The sequence below is a fragment of the Macaca fascicularis genome, chromosome 12, assembly GCF_037993035.2.
Source record: "Macaca fascicularis isolate 582-1 chromosome 12, T2T-MFA8v1.1".
Classification (NCBI taxonomy): Eukaryota; Metazoa; Chordata; class Mammalia; order Primates; family Cercopithecidae; genus Macaca; species Macaca fascicularis.
The window spans coordinates 96,263,908-96,285,288 of record NC_088386.1 but is presented as its reverse complement, the minus strand read 5'-3'; the positions used below and the strand labels follow the sequence as shown (position 1 = coordinate 96,285,288).

Here is a 21,381-nt window from a genome sequence, read left to right as displayed (position 1 = left end):
ATTTTCTGGCTCTTCTATCAACATCTATAGTCTTGACCGGACTATTACATAGCAACATGCCAAATTATAACATTCAGGACACGAAATTATTTTTTCTGGCTAGAATTATCAGTGTGACTATTTACACAGACCAAACATAGAATATGCATTCTTGTTTTTCTCATTTTATTTTATTATTTTAATTTTTATTTATTTTTAGAGATGAAGTCTTGCTCTGCCACTCAGGCTGGAGTACGGTCACCTGATCATAGCTCACTGCAGCCTCAAACTCTTGGGCTTGTGATCCTCCCATCTCAGCCTCCCCTGTAGCTAGGATTACAGGCACACACCACTGTGCCCAGCTGAGTTGTTTATTTTTTTTATAGATGAGGCCTTGCTATGTTGCCCAGGCTGGTCGCAAACTCCTGGGCTCAAGCGATCCTCCCACCTCAGCCTCCCAAAGTGCCAGGATTACAGGTGTGCACCACTGTGCCCAATCCTTTTTCTTATTTTATTATAGGAATCATAATAGATGTGAATCATCCCTTTTTTATGCCTTTGTGGCAGGACCCAAAGCATTCCTAGAGGAGAAATTCCTCCTTGAGGCGATGAGATGGTCTGAAGTGACAGCCTGGGGGTCGCTCCCTCATCACCACCTCCTCCACATTTTCATGGAAGTGTAATAAGCCTCAAATAGTAATCATTAAAGCTGCAGAAGGAAAAAGGAAATTAAGAGTGGATAATATTTCTTCTTGTAAAGGAGACAGAGACCTTCACCTGCCATCTGTGTCCTCTAAAACCATAAGCGATCACCCAGACAACGAAAGAAGCTACCTAAACCCATCATTATCCTCAAACGTGCTCTTACCCGAACTGGGTGAATCCTGGGTCAGGTGTTTCCTACACCTTCTGTGGTGGTGATGGCAGCCCTACAGAAAAAGGAGGTGGGCACCAGTTAAGCGGTGACAGAGAAGTGACTTCAGAGTTTACACAGTAAAACCAAAAAGGATTGGCACAGTGACAGCAGCAGTGTTAAAAAAGAGAAAGAAAATATGTATTTAGATGATTATAATAGTAATTACTTTGGTATGAATATAATTAATTGAGTGAGTGTTAGAGCTGGGCCATGACAAAAATTATTTTGAATGTACAATAGTATGGTTACCTAAAAATAAAGAGTCTGCTGCTTGGAATTAAGAAAGCCATTTTTCTTTCCGAACTATCCTGTTAAAATTAAAACTCTCAGGAGTTGAAATGGTTTCTATTTGTTCCTATGCCCATTTCAGTTTGTTGGTTGTGATGGCTGGTCAGATAATTAGATCATTACCCTTCAAACAATCTCTAGTGTGATTTTGTAAAGAGCCTGGAAGGTGTGGGGAAGAAGTTAAATGAGACCAACTGGAAGGCAAGTCATTCAGTAACTTCACCAGAGTGTAAGCTCTGTGAGGGCAGGTAATTATTTGACCAGCCATCACACTGACAAACTGAAGTGATGCATAATAGAAGGAAAATGCTCTATAAGTGCAAGAGAAATTGCTGTATCCAGAGTTTTTTTTTTTTTTTTTTAATTTATTTTGCTTTCTTAAACAAAAAGATATGACATTTTCTTAGAAAAAACAGTAAATTTACTTCAGGGTCTGAATTTCTCTCAATGACCTGTACAGAGGAACTGATTATATAGATTGAGTCAGTTTTCCTGTGGCCCATTATTTCTGAATAGTAAGAATCATTTAGAATAGGTTGGTTGATCTTATTTGCCTGGCTTGATTAAACATCTCTTTAGCAATTATAGAGTTACATGATGCTGTACTGTATTTGGCTTTCTTTTGGCAAGACAAATATTTGGCTTGTTTCAGAGGATAACCAACAAGAATTTGCATTGTAACAACTCTGGCTTGAAGAAAATAATAAAAAGTTATGAAATATTGAGTAGCTATACACTTTTAAAATTCTTGCATTCGCAGTTCAATAAAAGAATGGGGACTTGAACTAAGGGTTTTAATTCTCATTACCACTTGCAAAACATACTCTTTGTTCTTTGATAAAATTTGAAAAGTCAAGTAAGCAAGACCTTGGCAGCAGTAGACAAATAGCATTCTTTTGGCATCCACAGGGAAACATTTGTACAATCCACTAGCACCTCCCTTTAACAGGGAAATTCTAGAAGAGTTGCCATCTCCCTGGGGGAGGAAATATGGAGCAGCAGAAAACAACACAAACTTTGGAAGCAGTCATGTGAAAGCCAGGATCCCTCTAGTGCTTGTTAATTGAGGGGTCTTTGGGAGATTCTTTGGAAGCAGTCATGTGAAAGCCAGGATCCCTCTAGTGCTTGCTAATTGAGGGGTCTTTGGGAGATTCTTTGGGAGCAGTCGAATGAAAGCCAGGGTCCCTCTAGTGCTTGCTGAGGGATCTTGGGGACGTTACATAACTACCCTGAGCCTCCGCTTCTTTTCATAGCCACATGTGGAGTGCGCAACACACAGGGCCAGTATGCTCGGTTTCAACTTTACCTCTTCCTCTTGGCCAATGGTGCTAAAAACAAGGATATTGAGTTGCACATCAGGCACAGTGTCAAGGACAATGAAAAGCAAGGAGCTCCAATTCTAGTTATAGATGATGCCTTAGCTAAATCTCAAGCACTCAGGGCAAAGTGGGCGCAGACATTGTTTGACCCATTCACTTAAATGATTTAAGAATCCCTGCATAAAGGGGAACATGTTAAAATGTCAATGAACTGTGAAGTTTATTCCTGGCTTTCTGGATGACTTCTCTTCCATTCTTGCTAGTCAAAAGTTTTGTAAATATTTGCAAATGATGGGAAGATCTGAGACCCTTAATTTGTGTGTGTTTGTGTGTGGAGGCAATGGTGGTGGTGGTACAAGAGTTTAAGGAGGCAGAGCTGTGGGAAGAAGTGAGGAGGAAGAGAGAGATGCAGAAGATCCTAGCAAAGAGAAGTCGGTGCCTGATGGCTTGGATGAATACAGGTGCAATTACAAAATGTGGTCTGAAGTTAGCAACACAATCAAGCGCTTTGCATCTGGTAATCCTGACACCTTTACATGCATTATAGAGATTCTCTCTGTTTCTTTCTCCATCTCTCTCTCCTTTACTCCTTTTTCCCTCCCTCCCTCCCTCCTTCTCTCCTCCCCTTCCCCTAAGAACTACAGATACAGATTGATATAGGTTTGTCACAGTCACACAGCAAATCAGCAGCTCACACACCAGGTCACCTGAACTTAGGATCTTCTTGGCAAACATTAATAAAATATTGCCTCTATCATAGTTTCTTTCTTTATATGAGTTTACTAATAATGTAGAAAACTTACTTTTCTTCCATTCACACACACACAAGCCAAGTTTATCTGACGCCTTGGAATGCGACTTTATGCCACCATCATTGGCTGAATCTTGTGAAGTTGTATCAAAAGTACCTGTTCCTGTGTCCACCTGACAGGCTTGCCATGTGCTCCCTGGAAGAGGATGAATAGTGGATGAGGCAGCTCCAGGGGCCATTTGTATCTGCTTCCTGAGTGTGTTCCTCCAATCAACTCCTGTCTGTCTATGTTCCCAACCCTCTCGTCTCCCTGCCTTGCTCTGTTACCCCCACTTTCCTCCTCCCTTAAGCCAACCTGGAACTTTAGTTGCAATTCAGCCCTTACATAATGTATGTTTTTCCTTGCCATGGGGGCAACCCACTGGAATAAGCTTCCTTCCTTCTTCCTCCTTCTTCCTTCTTCCTCTTTCCTCCTTTCTCCTTTCTTCCTTCTTCCTTCTTCTTCCCTCCTCCTCCCCCTCCTTCTCCTCCTCCTTCTCCTTCTTCTTTGTCTTTCTTCTTCTTCTTCTTTTTTGAGATATAGTCTCACTCTGTCACCCAGGCTGGAGTGCAATGGTGTGATCTCAGCTCACTGCAACCTCTGCTTCCGGGGTTCAAGCGATTCTCCTGCCTCAGCCTCCCGAGTAGCTGGGATTACAGGCGCATGCCACCAGGCCTGGTTAATTTTTGTATTTTTAGTAGAGACGGGGTTTCACCATGTTAGCCAGGCTGGTCTCAAACTCCTGGCCTCAAGAGATGTGCCCACCTCAGCCTTCCAAAGTGTCGGGATTACAGGTGTGAGCCACTGCACCTGGCCTTAAACTGTCTTCTTAAAGCAGCAACAAGAAGCTGCTTTAGTCAGTGACATGGAGCTAAATCGTGCTAATGAACTACATTCAGGGGAGTTTCTTGATGATAAATGTACTTTTTTTCATAATTTGTTTTTAAATTACAAATAGAAGGCTTATTTTAAAAAACATAAAAGTATGTAAAGCAAAAAGTGAAAATCTTCTATCCCAGTGTTTACTTTGCAGAGGAAACCATTATCAGATTCCTGTGCATCTGTACAGAATTTTCCCATGCACATATACATAGATATGTACATGCATACATTATTTTTAATAGTTTCTAAAAAGTGAACTCAAACTATTCATGCTATTTTAAAATTTTCTTTTGTTCAAGTTATAGGTTGGTGCAAAAGTAATTGCAGTATTTGCTATTACTTCCAATGGCAAAAACCGCAATTACTTTTCACCAACCTAATACTTAGGCTCTCTGTGCCTCAATTGCTTTCTGTGAAATAGACAAAATAATAGTATCTCCCTTGGGGTTGTTGTGAAGTAAAGTGCTTAAAACAGTGCCTGGCACATAGGAAGGTAAGCTGTCAGTAAATGTTAACTATTTGCATTATTGCCATAAATTATTAAATAGTCGTTTATTGGTTTACATTACATTGTTTTTAATTTTTCACTATTACAAATAATGCTGCGATGAAAATCCTTGGACTTCATCTTTGGACATTTGAGCAAGTATTTCTGTTGGACAAATTCCTAGAGTTGGAATTCCTGGGTTAAAGGCTATGCACACTGCTGAATCCAGCTAAATTACCTTCTAAAATGTGTTCCCTAATACAACAAATCATGTACACAGCCTTCTTCAGCTCTGAGCATTATCCCTACTGTCCAGTTTTCCAGTATGTGGGAGAAATGACAGTTCATAGTAGGCATTTCTCTTGTTTGGTGAGGTTATCCATCTTGCTACACATTTAGTGAGTGTTTATATTCATCCTTCTCTCCTTTGATTATTTTCTCCTAGTAGGTTTTTTATTTATCTATCTGAAGAATTTTGTTATATACAATAGGTACTAACCATCCTCTGATATAAATGCCCAACTATCCTCTACCAGTTTGAACCATCCACTGGGGACATAACATCATATAGAATGCTCATTTTCCAGCATCATATAGAATGCTCATTTTCCAGCATCCTGCATCCTAGAGGAGGGAGCCCATCCTCTAACTAGCATTCCAGCTGTGCCTGCGCGAGGTTGTTTCATTGCTCTGTCAGAAGAGCTGTTCCAAGCAGGATAGCGTCTGACATGACCAGCAGGTTCCACGGTCATGCACTCACTCCCAGGCTGCTGTAAAGCAGATCCCCTTACTTTGCTGTAAATTGGCCCGGTGTGATGTTACATGGGATCTTACGATGATTAATCTAATACTGTGTAAGCCCTTAGACAATGATGATGGCTAAGATCTTGCAGGCAGGAAAGGCAAACCTTTACCCAGAAAACGTTAAACTGAATCATTGCCCCTTCCAGAATGGAAAGGGTTTAGTGTAGTCAGTTTGCTACCAAATGGCTAGTTGGTCTCCTGGAGGGATGGTGTCAAATTGAGGACCAGCTTTGGTCTGTGTTGGGAGCAGATTGGATGTCGGGCATCAGCAGCAGCTACATGGCAAGTGGGAGCCCATGCTGTCAGGCCCGTGCACGGCCTCCGTCCCTGACACCATTGGTTCAGCACTGACTGGGGTGATGGATGACAGAGTTGGCTAATGTCACATGGCCATGTCATTTAGTCCACTTAATTGTTTAGCAACTCTTTTACAGTGGGAGCTTCCCTCTGGGTGCTAACCTGTGATACAAAAATCTTCACACATCATGCCCACTTCCATATGCCCATTCATATGCCATCTTGTCCCCTGTCTTGTAATATCACCCCCCACACCCAGGCCCTTGACCAGCTGGCCAAACCATTTGTTCCACGTATATCCTAACCTTGGGTTGGGCCACTCCTGTTTTCCACATAATGTGGATAATCGGTGTGTTCCCCAAAGCCCTGCCCATTGGGAAAATTTCCCCTCTAAGAGGGGCTATACTGCCTACACTATATATCTGGATTGTACCCAGGTATGGAGCTAACCCTCTTGTGAACCCAGCTCTATTTTTTTCCTTCTCCATCAGCTTAAGGACCCCTCCACTCTGCCTAGCAGCTCTAGGTGTGAGTGGAGGGAGAGACGCTGAAGCACGGGCATGGGTCACTGTGTCTGGGGTACCTGCTCCTGCTGCCGGCTTGTTCCTCCCGCTCCTGCTCCTGCTCCTGCTTGGTTCTGGACGTTCTGCTTCCTTCTTACTGTATAGCTTCTGCTTGCCTGATCTTATGACTTGTGTTTTCACAAGATCCTCAAGTGACTTTTGTGCCTGTAACTGCAGAGCAGTACTGGATAGTGGCAGTCAGACCCAAGGAGGTGTAAAAGTGATAGAACCCTCCAGACAGAGGACACAGGCAAAGGCTCCAGAGAGAGAGCTACAATAGGAAACCCAGACCGGAAAAGGGAAGGGATCATGAGCCAACACTGGAGAGACAGGCTGGGGCTAGATAAGCTAGGGTGCAGGTGCCAGCTTAGGGATTTGGGACATTGTTCTGCTGAGATGAATAGGAAGCAATTGAAGGGTTTTAAGCAATTGAAGGCAAGAATGTAACATAATGATTTTGTGTGTGCATGTGCATGTGTGCGTGCCCATAAAATTCATGTATATATTTGGCTTCAATGTGAGAATGGTTGGAAGGGAAGCAAAATGAATGCAGGGAAATCAGGAGGTGATTATTGCAATAGTCAGGGGAGAAATGAAGGTGGCTTGGAGTAACATAGTGGCTATAGAAATAAAGAGAGGAAGAGGCAGATTCAGGAACTGTCTTTGATGTGAGATTGACAGAATTTTGTGCCTGAATAGATGTGTGCGCAAAAAGAAGAGAGCGCCTCAGATCATTTCCCCATTTCTGGCCTAGCAACCTGTGGACAGCTGTGCAGATGAGATCTGCTTGGGACACATTTGAGGACATTTTGTATAGATGGAATCATGTAATATGCAGCCTTGAAACATCCAAGTGGCAATGAAAAGCAAGAGTTGGGTTTACAGAGCCAGAGCTTAGGCAAGAGAGTTACCCCCGGCCACGGGAGTAAAGGAGGTCACCCACCAGGTAGAGAGTCTGGGAAAGATGGCCCGTGGCTCTCTCGAGAATTCCATCATTTACAGAGGTGGGTTGGAGGGGAAGGAGTTGGAGAAGGGACAGAAAGGAGGTGTCTACCCTCGACCTTTGCCCTCCCACGACCTGCGTCAGCACGGCATCCAGGGCAATCCTGTGCAACAGAAGCAAGTCCACTTCACTTTTCTGTTCTGCAGCCACTTAGATTAAAAGCTCAAGTCCTTATAACAGCCCCCAGGTTCTACATGGCTGCCCCGATCCCTGGCTCTGTGCTAGCCACATGGGCCCCACTGCTGCTCCACAAACAGGCCAGAAGCACTTGCTCGCAAGAGACTCTGCTCTAATGCCCTGTCTCCCCAGTAATGCTCTTCCTCCAGATACCTGCTTAGCTCACAGCCTCCATTCTCATTTCCTCAGGTGGGCTTTCTCTGACCTATTCTAACCACAGCCTGCTACCTGCTTTATCACTCTCCACTGGCCTTAACCTGCTCCACTTCTACTTCTTCCCTTAGCACTCAAGCATCAACCATACTCCCGTAATTTACTTGTTATTATTTCTAATTTTTTTCTGTCTGCCCTTACCAGAATAGGATCTTCCCAAGGACAGGGATCTCTGTCTATTTTGTTTGCTGATAAATCCCAAGTGCCTAGTACAGTGCCTGGCACAGAGTAAAATGCTCTATAAATACTTGTGGTATAAATGAGAAAAATCTGCTCTTAAAGGGAGAGATCCACGTGACTTCTCTCTGCTGTTAATGGAAATGGAGTTTTTCCTTGACTGTGCCTTGCTATTTAGCCTCCCTTTGAGGCTTCCATGTTTTTGGAAAGCCATTGATTGGGATAGGCTTCTTGATTCTCACAACTTCTCAATCTTTCCCACATTTTCTGTTTCTCTCCACAGATACTTTTTTAAAAATTGAGGTATAATTCACATACCATAAAACTCTCACCTTTATCAAATGTACAATTCAGTGGTTTTTAGTATATTCACATGTTGTAAAATTATCACCACTCATTCTAGAACATTTTTCTCACCCCAAGAAGGAACCCCATGCCCATTAGCAGTCTGTGGTCCTAGAAGCCTCTGGCGGCCATTAATCTACTTTGTGTCTTTGTGAATTTGCCTGTTCTGGACATTTTGTGTAGATGGAATCACATAATATGTGGCCTTTTGTGCCTGGCTTCTTTCATTTAGACAATGTTTTCAAAGTTTATCCATGTAGCCACATGTAATAGTGCTTTATTTCTTTATATGGCCAAATAAAACTCTCTTGTATGGATATACCACATTTTATTAGTTGATGGAAATCTGAGTTTTTTCCACTTCTGGGACACTATGAATAATGCTATGAACAGTTATGTATACATTTTTTGTGTGAATATATATTTTAAATTCTCTTGGGTATATACCTAAGATTATGGTAATTCTATGTTTAACTTCTATGTTAACTATGTTTAACTCCTTGAGGAAATGCTGAACTGTTTTCCACAGTATCTACACCATTCTACACTGCCCCCTGCAATGGGTAAGTGTTCCCATTTTTCCCTATCCTAGCCAATACTTACTGCTGTCCATCATTTTGATTACAACCATCCCAGTGAATATAAAATGGTGGCTCATTGTGGTTTTGATTTGCATTTCCTTAATGACTAATGAATTTGAGCATATTTTTATATGTTTACTAGCCATTTATATATCTTTTTTGGAGAGATGTCTACTCAAATCCTTTGCCCATTAAAAAATTTTATTGATACATAATATTTATGCATGTGATATTTTGTTACATACATAGAATGTTAAATGATCAAGTAAGAGTAGTTAGGGTAAAAACTAAAAATAGAACTACCATACCATCCAGCAATTCTTTTGCTTATTTTTAAATTACTTGCCTTTTATTGAGTTGTAAGAGCTCTTCATATCTCTGGTTATAAGACCTTTATCAAATATATGATTCACAAATATTTTATGCTATTCTGTGGGTTTCCTTTCAATTTCTTGATAGTAACCTTTAAAGCTTTTCGGTTTTCATGAAAACTTTGGTGAAAGTTTGCTCTTTTTCCTTTGGTCCCACTTAGATACAGTGTCTATATTCATTCTGACAAGAGGAAGGTGACAGCAGAAAGGGACAAATGAAAAAATGACAACTTCACAGTTCATATTAGTAAATGAAATTATTTAGAAAATTGCCTTTCACTGTATGGTATAATTTCTGTTGGTGGATACAAGCCAAGTATGAGTCATATGCAAGTCATCGTCTATTCCATTTAGCTGGATGGATCAAAGAGACAGAGTAATGGCAAATATCACCCTAGAGGAAACCAATTAGTGTTTATAACATTGCAAATGATTTATAGATTGCTTAAGCATATCTATAAAATCTAAATGGAATACTTTAAATCAGCTCCATAGAAAAGCAACAGTGTGGGATGATTTCTGAACTGTGGAAACTGTGTCTTTCAGATCTAGTGTCTTCCAGCACAGAGATAGGACAGATTGCCATCTGGGAAGAGGCACTCCATTTTCTCCAGAAGTTTGCATTTGATTCAGATGGGTACATTCCAAGGAACACAGGACCCAGGCTCATCTCTCGGAATCTAGAATAAAAACAAATTTGGATGTTCAAACCTGGGAAATGTTTGTGACTTAGGTGAAAAATAGCAGAACATAAAGTAGGTTAAACACCAGCAGAGGGCAACCAGGGCCCTGACAGGTCAGGGAACAGCAGCCTGCGAGGTGCGGAGGAAGCCAGGGGAGGACTGGGGAACTTCTGGGGTTATCATCTCACGCTTGAAGACCACCCAGTGAAAAGTGGGGTGGGTCTCTGTTTCTCCAGAGTAGAAGAAGCAACGTGTGGGGGGCTTAGGGAAAACCATGAAGGATACCACAAAGAGCCAGTGTAAGTGGAGGATGGGGGTCTTTCCCCTCAGTCTAAGTCAGGGTGGTAACTGTGAACAGCATGACTTTCTCCCACAATTAAAAACGCTGTCCCTGAAAATATCCAAGGAGGGGAGAGATGTCTGCTCGGCATGGGCGCTGTTGCCAGAGGGGAGAGGTTCCTGCTAGCATACTTTCCTGGTGCCCTTTTGGGGTTGGGGTGGAGGCAGACTGTCAGAGGGGCCTATACTCCTGGCCTGGGTGTCCTAGGTTCAGGGCACAGTTCCTGAACTTCTGTTCCTGACCAAGATGTCCTAGGAAGGGAGCAAAACAGGAGAGGAACATAAAACTAATGGGAATGAACCTTCTTTTGTCCAACAGTATAGAGTGGAGCCACGGAGGACCAGGCTGATGAAAAAATGCAACCCGAGGGGTACAAATTCAAGGACCCCTCTGCACGTCTGCTCAAATGCCCCCATGTTTCCCATCACCTTTTCTGGCAAGAAAAGCCACAGCAGTGGGTTCACAAAACCTTACCACAAGAACAGAGGCCAAAAATTCAGAATTTTATGATCACTATTTTTTTTTCTACTATGCAGAACATACCATTTTTGTGAACTTGTCTTCACAGGCCATCCTAATCTTCTCCGGGGTCAGCGGACTATTAAGGCTCAAGGGTCCGTGCAGGCCTCTCTCCCGTCGTGCTGCACTCACTGCATCATGGATAGCGAAAAACACGGAACACCCCAGGAACACCCCCGACTCTCCCAGACCCTTGAAGGGAAGCATGCCAGCTAGATTATACCTCTCTCTCACTCTGCATATATGTGCATATTTAGGCATATGTGCATATATAAAAATATTACATACTACATATGTAAATTTTTTGTTTGTTTGTTTTTTGAGACAGAGTCTGGCTCTGTTGCCCAAGCATGACACTGGAGTGCAGTGACGCGATCTCGGCTCACTGCAACCTCTGCCTCCCAGGTTTGAGCCATTCTCCTTCCTCAGTCTCTGAGTAGCTGGGATTATAGACATGCACCACCACACCTGGCTATTTTTTTGTATTTTTAGCAGAGATGGGGTTTCACCAGGTTGGCCAGGCTGGTCTCGAACTCTTGAACTCGGGTGATCTGCCCGCCTTGGTCTCCCAAAGTGCTGGGATTACAGGCATGAGCCACTGCACCTGGCCTACGTAATGTTTTTGTTTCAAAAAGTAATTTAATCTTTTGATCCAGTATTCCCATTCTTAGAATTCTAGCCTAATGAAATGACTTACATACAGAAGATGATTATTAGGCATGAAGATGATTATTGCAAGGTAAAAAATTAGATAGAACCTGATGGCAATAGTTGATGTTAAGTTCTAAGATTTGGAATACTAAAAATTTTTATCATGATGTTAGATTAGAATTAAAATGTTTAATAAGAATTTTTCTTCTGCAATCCTGGTAAAAATCCCAAACAGTCAAGAGATGAATGTAGCCCTCCTGTCACCCAACAGGTATCATATAAACATGCATATTTACCCGTAAAGCGCCACTTACCTTAGACGAATAAAGAGTATTTGAGTTTTCAGAGGGAGGCAACAAAGAAATGTGAAACTCTGTGGGTGTGTCACAGATGGCAGGGATTTTATATTGGTCTGGACCACGAGTGTGCAGAACGCCCTGGGGAGAATAATTCAGTTCTTCTATTGTATAAAGTCCCATGCCTTGAATAAATGCACCTTCAATCTGAGGCAAAAACAAAAAAAGAATTTCCACATATGAGAAAACACAGTCAACAGTAAGTAGCATTTCAACTTCATGCTGTTTGTTTGAATTTTAAAATTGTAGTTTAAGAGCGTTTTCAGGGTGTCTTGGAGCATGTTGCTGAAAGTTTACCTAAAAGCCATTTTAAACATCTTGTGCAGCATTAAGTTAAAAGAAGTTCAAAGTCAGCTGGGCACGGTGGCTCACACCTGTAATCCCAGCACTTTGGGAAGCTGAGGCGGGCAGATCACCTGCGGCCGGGAGTTTGAGACCAGCCTGACTAACGCAGAGAAATCCCGTCTCTACTAAAAACACAAAACAAATTAGCTGGGTGTGGTGGTTCATGCCTATAATTCCAGCTACTTAGGAGGCTGAGGCAGGAGAATTGCTTGAACCTGGGAGGCGGAGGTTGTGGTGAGCCAAGATCACACCATTGTATTCCAGCCTGGGCAACAAAAGCAAAACTTCGTCTCAAATAATAATAATAATAAATAAAAAAATTAAAAAAAAAGAAGTTCAAAGTCAAAGGACTTGGGTTCTGATCTTGGTTTGGCCATTGAAATGAGTGCTCGGGAAGAGTCTTCACAGAGCCTGGAGCCTAAGCACCCTCTTTTTTTTGCCCATGAGGCAGACAAACCCCCTTGACTGATGTGTCCAGAGACCCCAGAGTGCTACAGTCCCATTGTCTCATCCCACCTCCTTGCCCACAAGGTGGCTAGCCTCACATCTCTGGACTCTGATTTTAGATCAATCTTCCAAAAACTCCAGTCCATCCCCACTAAGTGAAGTCTTGTCTCTAAAAGCCCTCCACCCACCCCTGGCAGTCCCCAGCCCTCTTCTGCTCTCCAACTCCCTCCTCATGGCCCACCCTCCCACACAGGCCTTCCCCATAGTCATCCGCCCTGGCCTGATCAGCAGCCATGAACAGGCATGCTAAATTCCCTGTTTCTGTAGGGTGACTTCCTCCACTGTTCTTTCACCCCAAATGTCGTTTCTCATTCTTTCCTTGACAACTTGGTCCATACCCACTTCCTCCCTAAGCCTCCTTTGACTTCTCCACACCAGAGATTCTTCCCATTGGCCAATAACACAATGTCATGATGGTGGGGGCGGGGAGTGGAGGGGGAGGGGACACTAGATGGTGCCCTAAATCAGAGGTAATGAGCTGAATTGCCTCCAGGTTGGATATACGTAAAGCCAGTATGTGAAGATTCCAGGTGGGTCCTGGAGAGTGTGGGTCTCATTGGAGAGTGTGGGACTCTAGAGGTGCAGCCCACTGACTTTTCGCTCGTGGAAATGCAGATGCAGTGTGGGCAAATTTTCTGTTTTCAGGAGAAACTAGATGTTTACGACTTTCCAATCTTTTCAACTATTTCAAATTTAAATTTGAAAATGTCTGTGGGTAGAATCCAGCACTACAGGCTGCCTATCAATAGCTACTGCTCTAATGACTTGAGACTTGTGATTCCAGCAAACTTCAAACTCCTCGAAGCTGAAGCCCATTGTGTGGCTAAGGCTCAGCACTGGGCACTAACTCTACGTATGTCCCAGAAGTTTGGAGCTCATCGGTCACCTCTAGGCTTGGTCTTGCCTCATTCAAGCTCCCTAGTCACAGATTGTATGTTTCTTCAAAAGCTACGGAAAACACTTTATTTCCTTCCCCCTTTTAAACAGTAAGACATTTGAGCTTTGCAGCTGGTCTGAATAGAGTTGACTAAAGGGGTAGAAAAATAAGATGATGAATAAGCCTGATGGAATGCTCCCCTGCAGACCCCACTGCACTTTTGGCTTTTACAAATAGAAAGTGAGACATATCAGTTACACATACCTGGCCTATGTCAATGGCTGGATTTATACTGCAGCCAACATCCATGACAATGTCTGTTCTGATGTTCTAGTAAGAAAAAAAAAGTTAAAATGTTTATTTTAATGAGGATAACCTAGGGAGAAGAAGCTGAGGAACACTTCCTGCCAGGCTGACTTTGGTATAAAGCCTTTCTTGGAGCCATGTCATTTCAAAAGAAGTAACAAAGATTTTCTTATATGACAAAGTTTGTTCTGTAAAACTTTCAAAATTATACAAATACTCTTAGCCAGCTGAAGCACTGTCTTTTTTTCTTGGAAACAATAGGAGAAAAAAATATTTACTTGATTTTGATTCAAGATGGATGATGCAACAGATTGAGAAATATATGACACAACAAAAGAAAACATCTATGGCCCTCACGATCCTAGTTGCAAAGCTTAATGGCTAACATGCAACCCAACAGCCAGATACAACTGGCTGAGGAATGTTTACTGAACCACAGAGTTCAGGGTGCATCCACAAAAAAGTCTTTGAATTGTCATCTGAAAATCTCCCATTTTCATTTTTGGAGCAGAGAAGAGAATAAAGTTGACACTACAACTTGCTCCTGATAACCTACAAATGAGGAGAAGCACAGCAGGCCCAGCCAGAGTGTTAGTAACACCATTGCTTTCCAGCAAGTCCATACATTTTTTTAAAAATGTGATGTAATGTTCTCTGCCATGACTAACAGATTGTACTTATAATTACTAATTGAACAAAATAAATGCAAGAGTTTCCTTATTTGATCTAGGACTTTCATCTAGCATTTGAAAACTAGATAATGATTGGAATGTTTGACAATAATAAAACTTCAGGAACTCACATCTCTTATTTAAAGACACGGTAAAATGTAAAATCCTCTTTGACATCAGTCAGCAAGACTGGTCTTTCAGGAGATAAGAGGCCTCAGCTGGAGGTGAGAGGAGGAGCTCTAAAGTCTTCAGTGTTAGTGAAGTTCCTGCTTTCAAAGCTGTGGGCTTAGGTTGGTGGGGCTGGCTCATGCCTGTAATCCCAGCACTTTGGGAGGTCAAGTGGGGGCAGATCACTTTAGGACAAGAGTTCGAGACCAGCCTGGCCAACATGGTGAAACACCATCTCTACTAAAAATACAAAAATTAGCCAGGGGTGCTGGCACATGCCTGTAGTCCCAGCTACTCAGGAGGCTGAGGCACGAGAATCAGTTGAACTCAGGAGGCAGAGGCTGCAGTGAACTGAGATGGTGCCACTGCATTCCAGCCTGGGCAACAGAGCAAGACTCCACCTCAAAACAGAAAAAAACAACCCACAAAGCTGTAGGCTTAGCACTGTCAGTCGTGTCTTTTGCTAGGGCTGGAGATAGTGGATCTAGGTTGTGGTAGGCTGCCTCAAAGATGGCTCTGGATAACCCTCACCTACTGGTATTCACATCCATATGTAGTCTCCTCCTCTACTCTACCAGGCCAGCCTGTGTGACCAATAGGCTATGGCAGAGGTGACAGTAGTCACTCTGAGTTAGGTTATAAAGCTGGGCTTCTGTCTCAGGTACTCTCTCGCTTGCTCACGCTCTCTTTTTCTCTTGGGCTGGTCTCTCTGGAGGAAGCCAGTTGTCATGTCCTGAGGACACTCAGGCAGCCTACAGACAGCTGTCCACATGACAAAGAATGGAGGCATCTGGCCAACAGCCAGTGAGGAGCCGAGGCCTCCTGTCAACAATGCTATGATGGAGGGAGGTGGAATAGGATTCTCCTGTCCCCACTGAGCCTTGAGATGACTGTTGCACCCCAGCCACAGCTTGACTGAAGCCTCAGGCAGAATCACCCAGACGAGCCACTCCCGGAGGCCTGCCCCTCAGAAGTGGTGTGAGCTAATGAGCATCCACTGTTTTCAGCACTAAGTTTGGGGGTAATTTGCTGTAGAAGAACAGATAACTGATATTTAGATGTAAGTTCAAAGTGAGGAAAACTTTGCTGGAATAAGGGCAATTCTATCAACAGGAGAATGGCTGAGAAACAGGCCTTTGGGAAAGGCCCCTGGTAGAATGTCACATTCTAGCCCTTTGCCTAGCAGTGACACCAACCTGAGCTGAGATTTAGCTTTTATGAAGGCATCTGATGAGACTATATGGCACATCCCCTAAGATCATTCAAATAAGTTATAGGAACATGCCTTAAAATTTCATACTAGGCTAATTATTACCTTGTTCTTGGATCTTAACAAGGACAAGGCATATATAGGAATATAAGAAAATCCACATGACTAAGTTTTTACCAACTTTTGCTTTGAGGGAGAAGGATTTAGAAATTAGTTATATGGGCAGGGCTCAGTGGATCACACCTATAATCTCAGCACTTTGGGAGGCAAAGGTGGGCGGATCACTTGAAGGCCAGGAGTTTGAGACCAGCCTGGGCAACATGGTCAAACCACGTCTCTACCAAAAATACAAAAAGTAGCTGGGTGTGGTGGCGCAGCCTGTAATCCCAGCTACTTGGGAGGTTGAGGCACGAGAATCATTTAAACCCAGGGGGCAGATATTGCAGTAAGCCAAGATCAAGCCACTGCACTCTAGCCTGGGTGAGAGAGTGAAATTCTGTCTCACAAACAAACAAACAAACAAACAAACAGAAATCAGTTCTATGCAAGAACCCGCTCCCTAGTAGTGTTGGGCTGCTACTCTAACACAAAACCATGCTCAGAGTGACCACTGTTTTGCCCTAGTCCAAGGTTACCCTATAGAGATAATGGCTGAGTTAGAACCAGACAGGTCAGATACTTGAAAAGGCAGGTTCAATAAAGGTGACCATAGTTTCAGAGATTAGGTTGACTATAGTTTTAAAAAATACATGCAGCCAGGTACGGTGGCTCATGCCTGTAATCCCAGCACTTTGGGAGGCTGAGGCGGGCAGATCATGAGGTCAGGAGATCGAGACCACGGGTGAAACCCTGTCTCTACTAAAAATACAAAAAAAAATTAGCCAGGTATGGTGGCGGGCGCCTGTAGTCCCAGCTACTTGGAAGACTGAGGCAGGAGAATGGTGTGAACCCAGGAGGCGGAGCTTGCAGTGAGCTGAGATCGCGCCACTGCACTCGAGCCTGGGTGACAGAGCAAGACTCTGTCTCAAAAAAAAAAAAAAAAAAAAAAAAAAATACATGCTGGGGACTTACTAAATGAAAACTTAAATCTGATCATAATCCAAGAATGCAGGCATAGAGGATATTTGTAAATATCAAGAACTAGAGCTTGTTTCAAGGTACATTTTGGAAGAGATTATCACTAAACTGGTAGCTTGGTCACATGACAGTTGTTAGGGTATCACAGTCCCATTTAATGGATCAATGATCTTTCATTATTAATGATTGTGACCAGTAAGTGGCTTCTTTTACTCCCAAAGGCTCTGCTACAACAGGAGAAATTCTATGAGTCTTTAAAGCAAGAGAGAGAGAAAGAGGGAGTATGTGTGTGTGTGTGTGCACGTGCACATGCGTGTGCATATCTCGTCAGAGCATCCCTTGAAAGCATAAGGATGCTCTGAAACTATCTAAAAAGCAAGACCAAGCCGGCTCTGTGGCACAATGGATAGCACATTGGACTTTTAAAAGGCAAGACCTAGCTGAGAAAAAGACATAAAAAAGTGGCCACTACCGGCCCTGGGCTGGCTTGGTGCTTGTTAGCAGATTACAGATGTCTATGAAATCCTTCAAGAATGATATATTTTGGCATTTCTCATAAGAAGTCAGAATTGCTGGTTGTGCCAACAGTTTACGTGAAAGCCCCCTTTAGAGCATGTTTCTTTCTTCAAGTAGTTTTTTTCCTGACTCCATTTAAAAGGGCCAGGGAAATAAAGACAGGTCACCAGTTGTTTTCCATGGCAGCAACCAGACCACCAAGGCAATTGTGGGGATTCTATTTTTTTCTGGTAATCCAGGGGAATCAGCCTTAGGCCAAATGCACAGTGCTGCCACTCACTCAGCTCTCCTCAGATAGATGGCATCTGTGGAATTTAGGTGCATCCTAAGTGCAACTTGAAGACCTTTCCAACTGGTACTGACCTTATGATCCCCCGTCAGGCAGTCTATTTCAACCTCGGAACAGGCAGCTCCATAAACGAAGTATTCGAAGGGATGGCCTTCGCCTTTCTCCCAGTTTATGTCTGACTCATAACCTCTGGAGGAAACAGAATTCTTGAGTGTTGTTAAGTGATCAAGTCCCCTAATTGCAGACCATGATGACTGAACAGACTCATGAGGAGTTATGTAAACCACAGGAATATACCTGTACAATGATATGCCAGCACCAAATGTATGTGATAAATGCGTTGAATAAATAAATATTTAGTTTTTTTTCTTTTAAAACTTGCTTTGTCTGATAAAAATATCTAACTACTCCTGACTGGTGCCTCCTTACTCCTGGAGGTTAGCTTCTTACTTCATGAATGTCCATCTTACTGCTTTTGGCTAATATTGGATCATCTGATTTGGGGAACTCAACCTTCATTTTACACCAAACGCTATTTCAAAGGTGCATGCTTCCTGCTTTGTTTATCTTTCTGGCTCCAGAATTTGCCCCTCTGTGTGAAGGATCAGGTCCTATGGTTCCCATTCTTTATCTCTACTCCGGTCTCCCACCATCAAGCTCCATGGCCTGCTCTGTTCCTAACTAATCTTTAAGAACATCAAACAAATATTAATGGTAAAATAGAAGCATGAGTCAGCAGCTTCCAGAACTCTCTACCCTCTCTCCTCTGCTGCCCTGCAACCTGGAGATGGCCATTAAAAATGCTTCCAATGCCTGTTCCTGACAGGGAGTCAGTGCCCAGGACTCCCACACCAATGGCAAAGTGATCAAACCAGGTAAGGCTCTACATCACTCTGCTGTCAGACAGCTTTCACTCTCCATTAAAATAATTTAATAAACTGTTTTCCAGATTCAGTGAGTTCCTGTTGTCTCACATCTTAATGTAACATGGTTATGGTCCAATTTCTTTTTTGCCAGTACTGAAGGTGTAAAATGGTACCCCTCTTATGGGTTTAATTTGCATTTCCCCACCTTTGTTTCTTAAGAGGTAGATTGTGTTTTCAACAAAAAGTCAACCACTGCTGAGTATTCCAAGTGCTAACCCCAGGGAGCCTTAAAATACCACCCACTATGATTAGAATCATCAGTTCAGCTGAATTTTGTGTGCCTATTTTCCCTAACAGGAGTCTTTCTGGATACCAGCAATTAAATGTTCTTTATAACCATGGGTAAATAGAAGGTACAACGTCAACGTTTGCCAAAATTGCAAGGGAACTGAAACTCTTCCTCACGATACTACTGTCATTCTCCATAGCGATTGGAGAGAGTATTTACCTGAAGTATCCAACAGCTGAAAGGCTAATGCTTTCATCAAAAGCAGTCTGTGCCTGTGAAGGAAGAGCATAGCATGCTGCAACAACGATGCCCAAAGAAAGAATCACTGAATACTTCAATTTTAATTTTACCCTGTCTGCTAAATAAAACTATCAGCAATAGTAACTAGGAAGGACCCAGATTAATCCATTCCTTTTGGCATTCTCCATTTCTACAGGCGTTTGTGGTTCACACCTTGTAGCTGTTTGTTCAGCACCTATGATGGTAATAAATGCCTGCTGTGGTATGCTACAGGCTGGACTAAAGTCATCAACATATGTTCCACTTAGGAAGAAATTCACTCGGTTATCTGTAGTAGATTTCCAATTCACATGGGACGTTTTAGAAAACAATGGTTAGTTGGCTGCTTAATTTTAATATCAGGTTCCTGCCAGTCTATAGAGTAAGGGTTCATTTTATAATCCATATTTATGGGAACTATCAATCCTTTCTGGGCACATTTGTTTCAGGTGAGGGGAATAATTTTGCTAAATTGTACCATTTACACCAAAAGGTCTCCTGACTCTGCAGTGCAGAGTTGACTGCTATGCAGAAAAATCAGGGTTAGGTCCAAGTCCCTAAGTCTAAGAAGGAAGGTCAGAAGCGCATCAATCATTAGAGAAGAAAGTGGGCCGCATGGCTGCATTTCATGGTGGTGGAGAACTACTCCCCACGCTGCACCTCTCTCCAGCTTTCTCCAGTCATACTGACTCAGCCTTTCTGGGCTCAGGTAGCATGGGGCAGAGGACAGAAACAAATATACCCAGGAAGTATAGACAGATCCCATAAATATGAGTTATAAAATGAGTCCTTACTCCACGGAATAGCAGAAACCATTTCTAAGTGGGATCCTCAAATGTTATTTCCCCCAGACCTGTATTCATAAGGTTGCGAAAACTGACATTCTAGAATAGCCAGCGTGACACACGCTCCCAGTTTTTATGGATATTTGTTCCACAACATCTGGTAGTTGATAACCTATTACTTCAAAAAGTTTGTTAGTTGACTTTAGAACGTTAGTTGACTTAGAACTTTTCCAACTAGATTGTAAGCAGATCAAAGGAAGCAGTTGAATATTTCTGTTCCATTGAGTACCTATTACTGGATGAACATACACCCACTGGCTTGGTTTCCTATTTCTAAATGAGTGCTTATATGACTTTTACTTTTACAGAATGGTTCTACTATTGTTTTTCTCTTTTAGGAACAGTAGAACCCAAAGAAGGAGAAAAAACAGATGTACAGTTATTATCCAGACAATCCCTAGGTTCCATAGGATGAAACATTAATTAATTCTGGATTAAAATAGGAGTTCTGGCAGAAGAACTATCTTTTTCTCTAACAGAAAATTTTCCCAGATGCAAGAGTTCCTCCACCACATTGTGATAAGATTTCCACATGCTAAGAGCCAAAGGCCTTTTATTTATCATTATGCAATGGTGGTACCTTTGCAAATGCCTTTTCTACAGATTTCAATTAATGCATATTGCTCTTGCTCTCCTCCCACTCCTTTTTCTTCTAAAATAAAATACAGAGAACCATTGATTCTCACCCAGTCTTTCCAAGTTCCTTTAGGATTCTTGCTGATGATGGGTTCGAGGCGTTTTAGAAGAGTTTGACAGGCATCCTAGAGATTATTTTTAAATTAAAATTATGATCCTAATTTCATGCAAACACCAAATTCAAAACAACATAATATGTACCATTCCATAGGCTTATCTAAGAGGGAACATGGAAAAATAAGACATCAACCCTGTATGAAGGTGATATCAAAGGTTTCATACAAGTGTGTGCACATGTGTGTGTGTGTATGTGAATGAACTGGCCTTGTAAGCCATGCTAAAAAGTCAGGACTTAATAAAAAAAAAAAATCTCTTGGAAAACCACGAACCATTGCTTTCAGACATGGCATGGCCACATTTATTTTGTGAGAAAATTCACTCCGGCAGCAGAAAGCTAGAGCAAAAGGCGATGAAGTTGTGGTGGAGAGACAGAAGTCCTGCATCGGCCCTGGGGAGAGGTGGGAGTCTGTCACAACATGATACTAACATAATATGGAAACAGAAAGACAAAGACACTTTTGAGTAGACTTGAAAGGACTTGCTGATTAGAAAAATGTCAGGAGTGAGGGAGAAAAAGAGGTGGCATTCCCAGCACAGGAGAACCACTGGGTGCTGTACCACTGACTGAGGCCAAGATGGGGGAAGGAGATAGGAGTTGGATTAACTCTCAGCATCTTTGGAGCTCCACCCACCCACGT

General features: G+C 42.5%; 1 protein-coding gene across 2 annotated transcripts in view; it reads right to left on the bottom strand.

The window, feature by feature from the left end:
- Nucleotides 1–9,005: 9,005 nt before the first annotated feature.
- AOX1 (aldehyde oxidase 1) overlaps nucleotides 9,006–21,381 on the bottom strand; it is an 87,895-nt gene continuing 75,519 nt past the window's right edge. The window contains exons 29-35 of one of the 2 annotated variants that reach the window (XM_045368349.2): nucleotides 20,674–20,748; nucleotides 19,083–19,135; nucleotides 17,783–17,897; nucleotides 13,736–13,801; nucleotides 11,701–11,889; nucleotides 10,760–10,927; nucleotides 9,006–9,873 (exon numbers count right to left, since the gene is read on the bottom strand). In XM_045368349.2, coding sequence (XP_045224284.2) covers nucleotides 9,823–9,873; nucleotides 10,760–10,927; nucleotides 11,701–11,889; nucleotides 13,736–13,801; nucleotides 17,783–17,897; nucleotides 19,083–19,135; nucleotides 20,674–20,748 — 717 coding nt within the window. In that variant the 3' untranslated portion in view covers nucleotides 9,006–9,822. The remainder of the gene's footprint in view (nucleotides 9,874–10,759; nucleotides 10,928–11,700; nucleotides 11,890–13,735; nucleotides 13,802–17,782; nucleotides 17,898–19,082; nucleotides 19,136–20,673; nucleotides 20,749–21,381) is intronic. The other variant, XM_065525859.1, reaches the window with a different exon arrangement.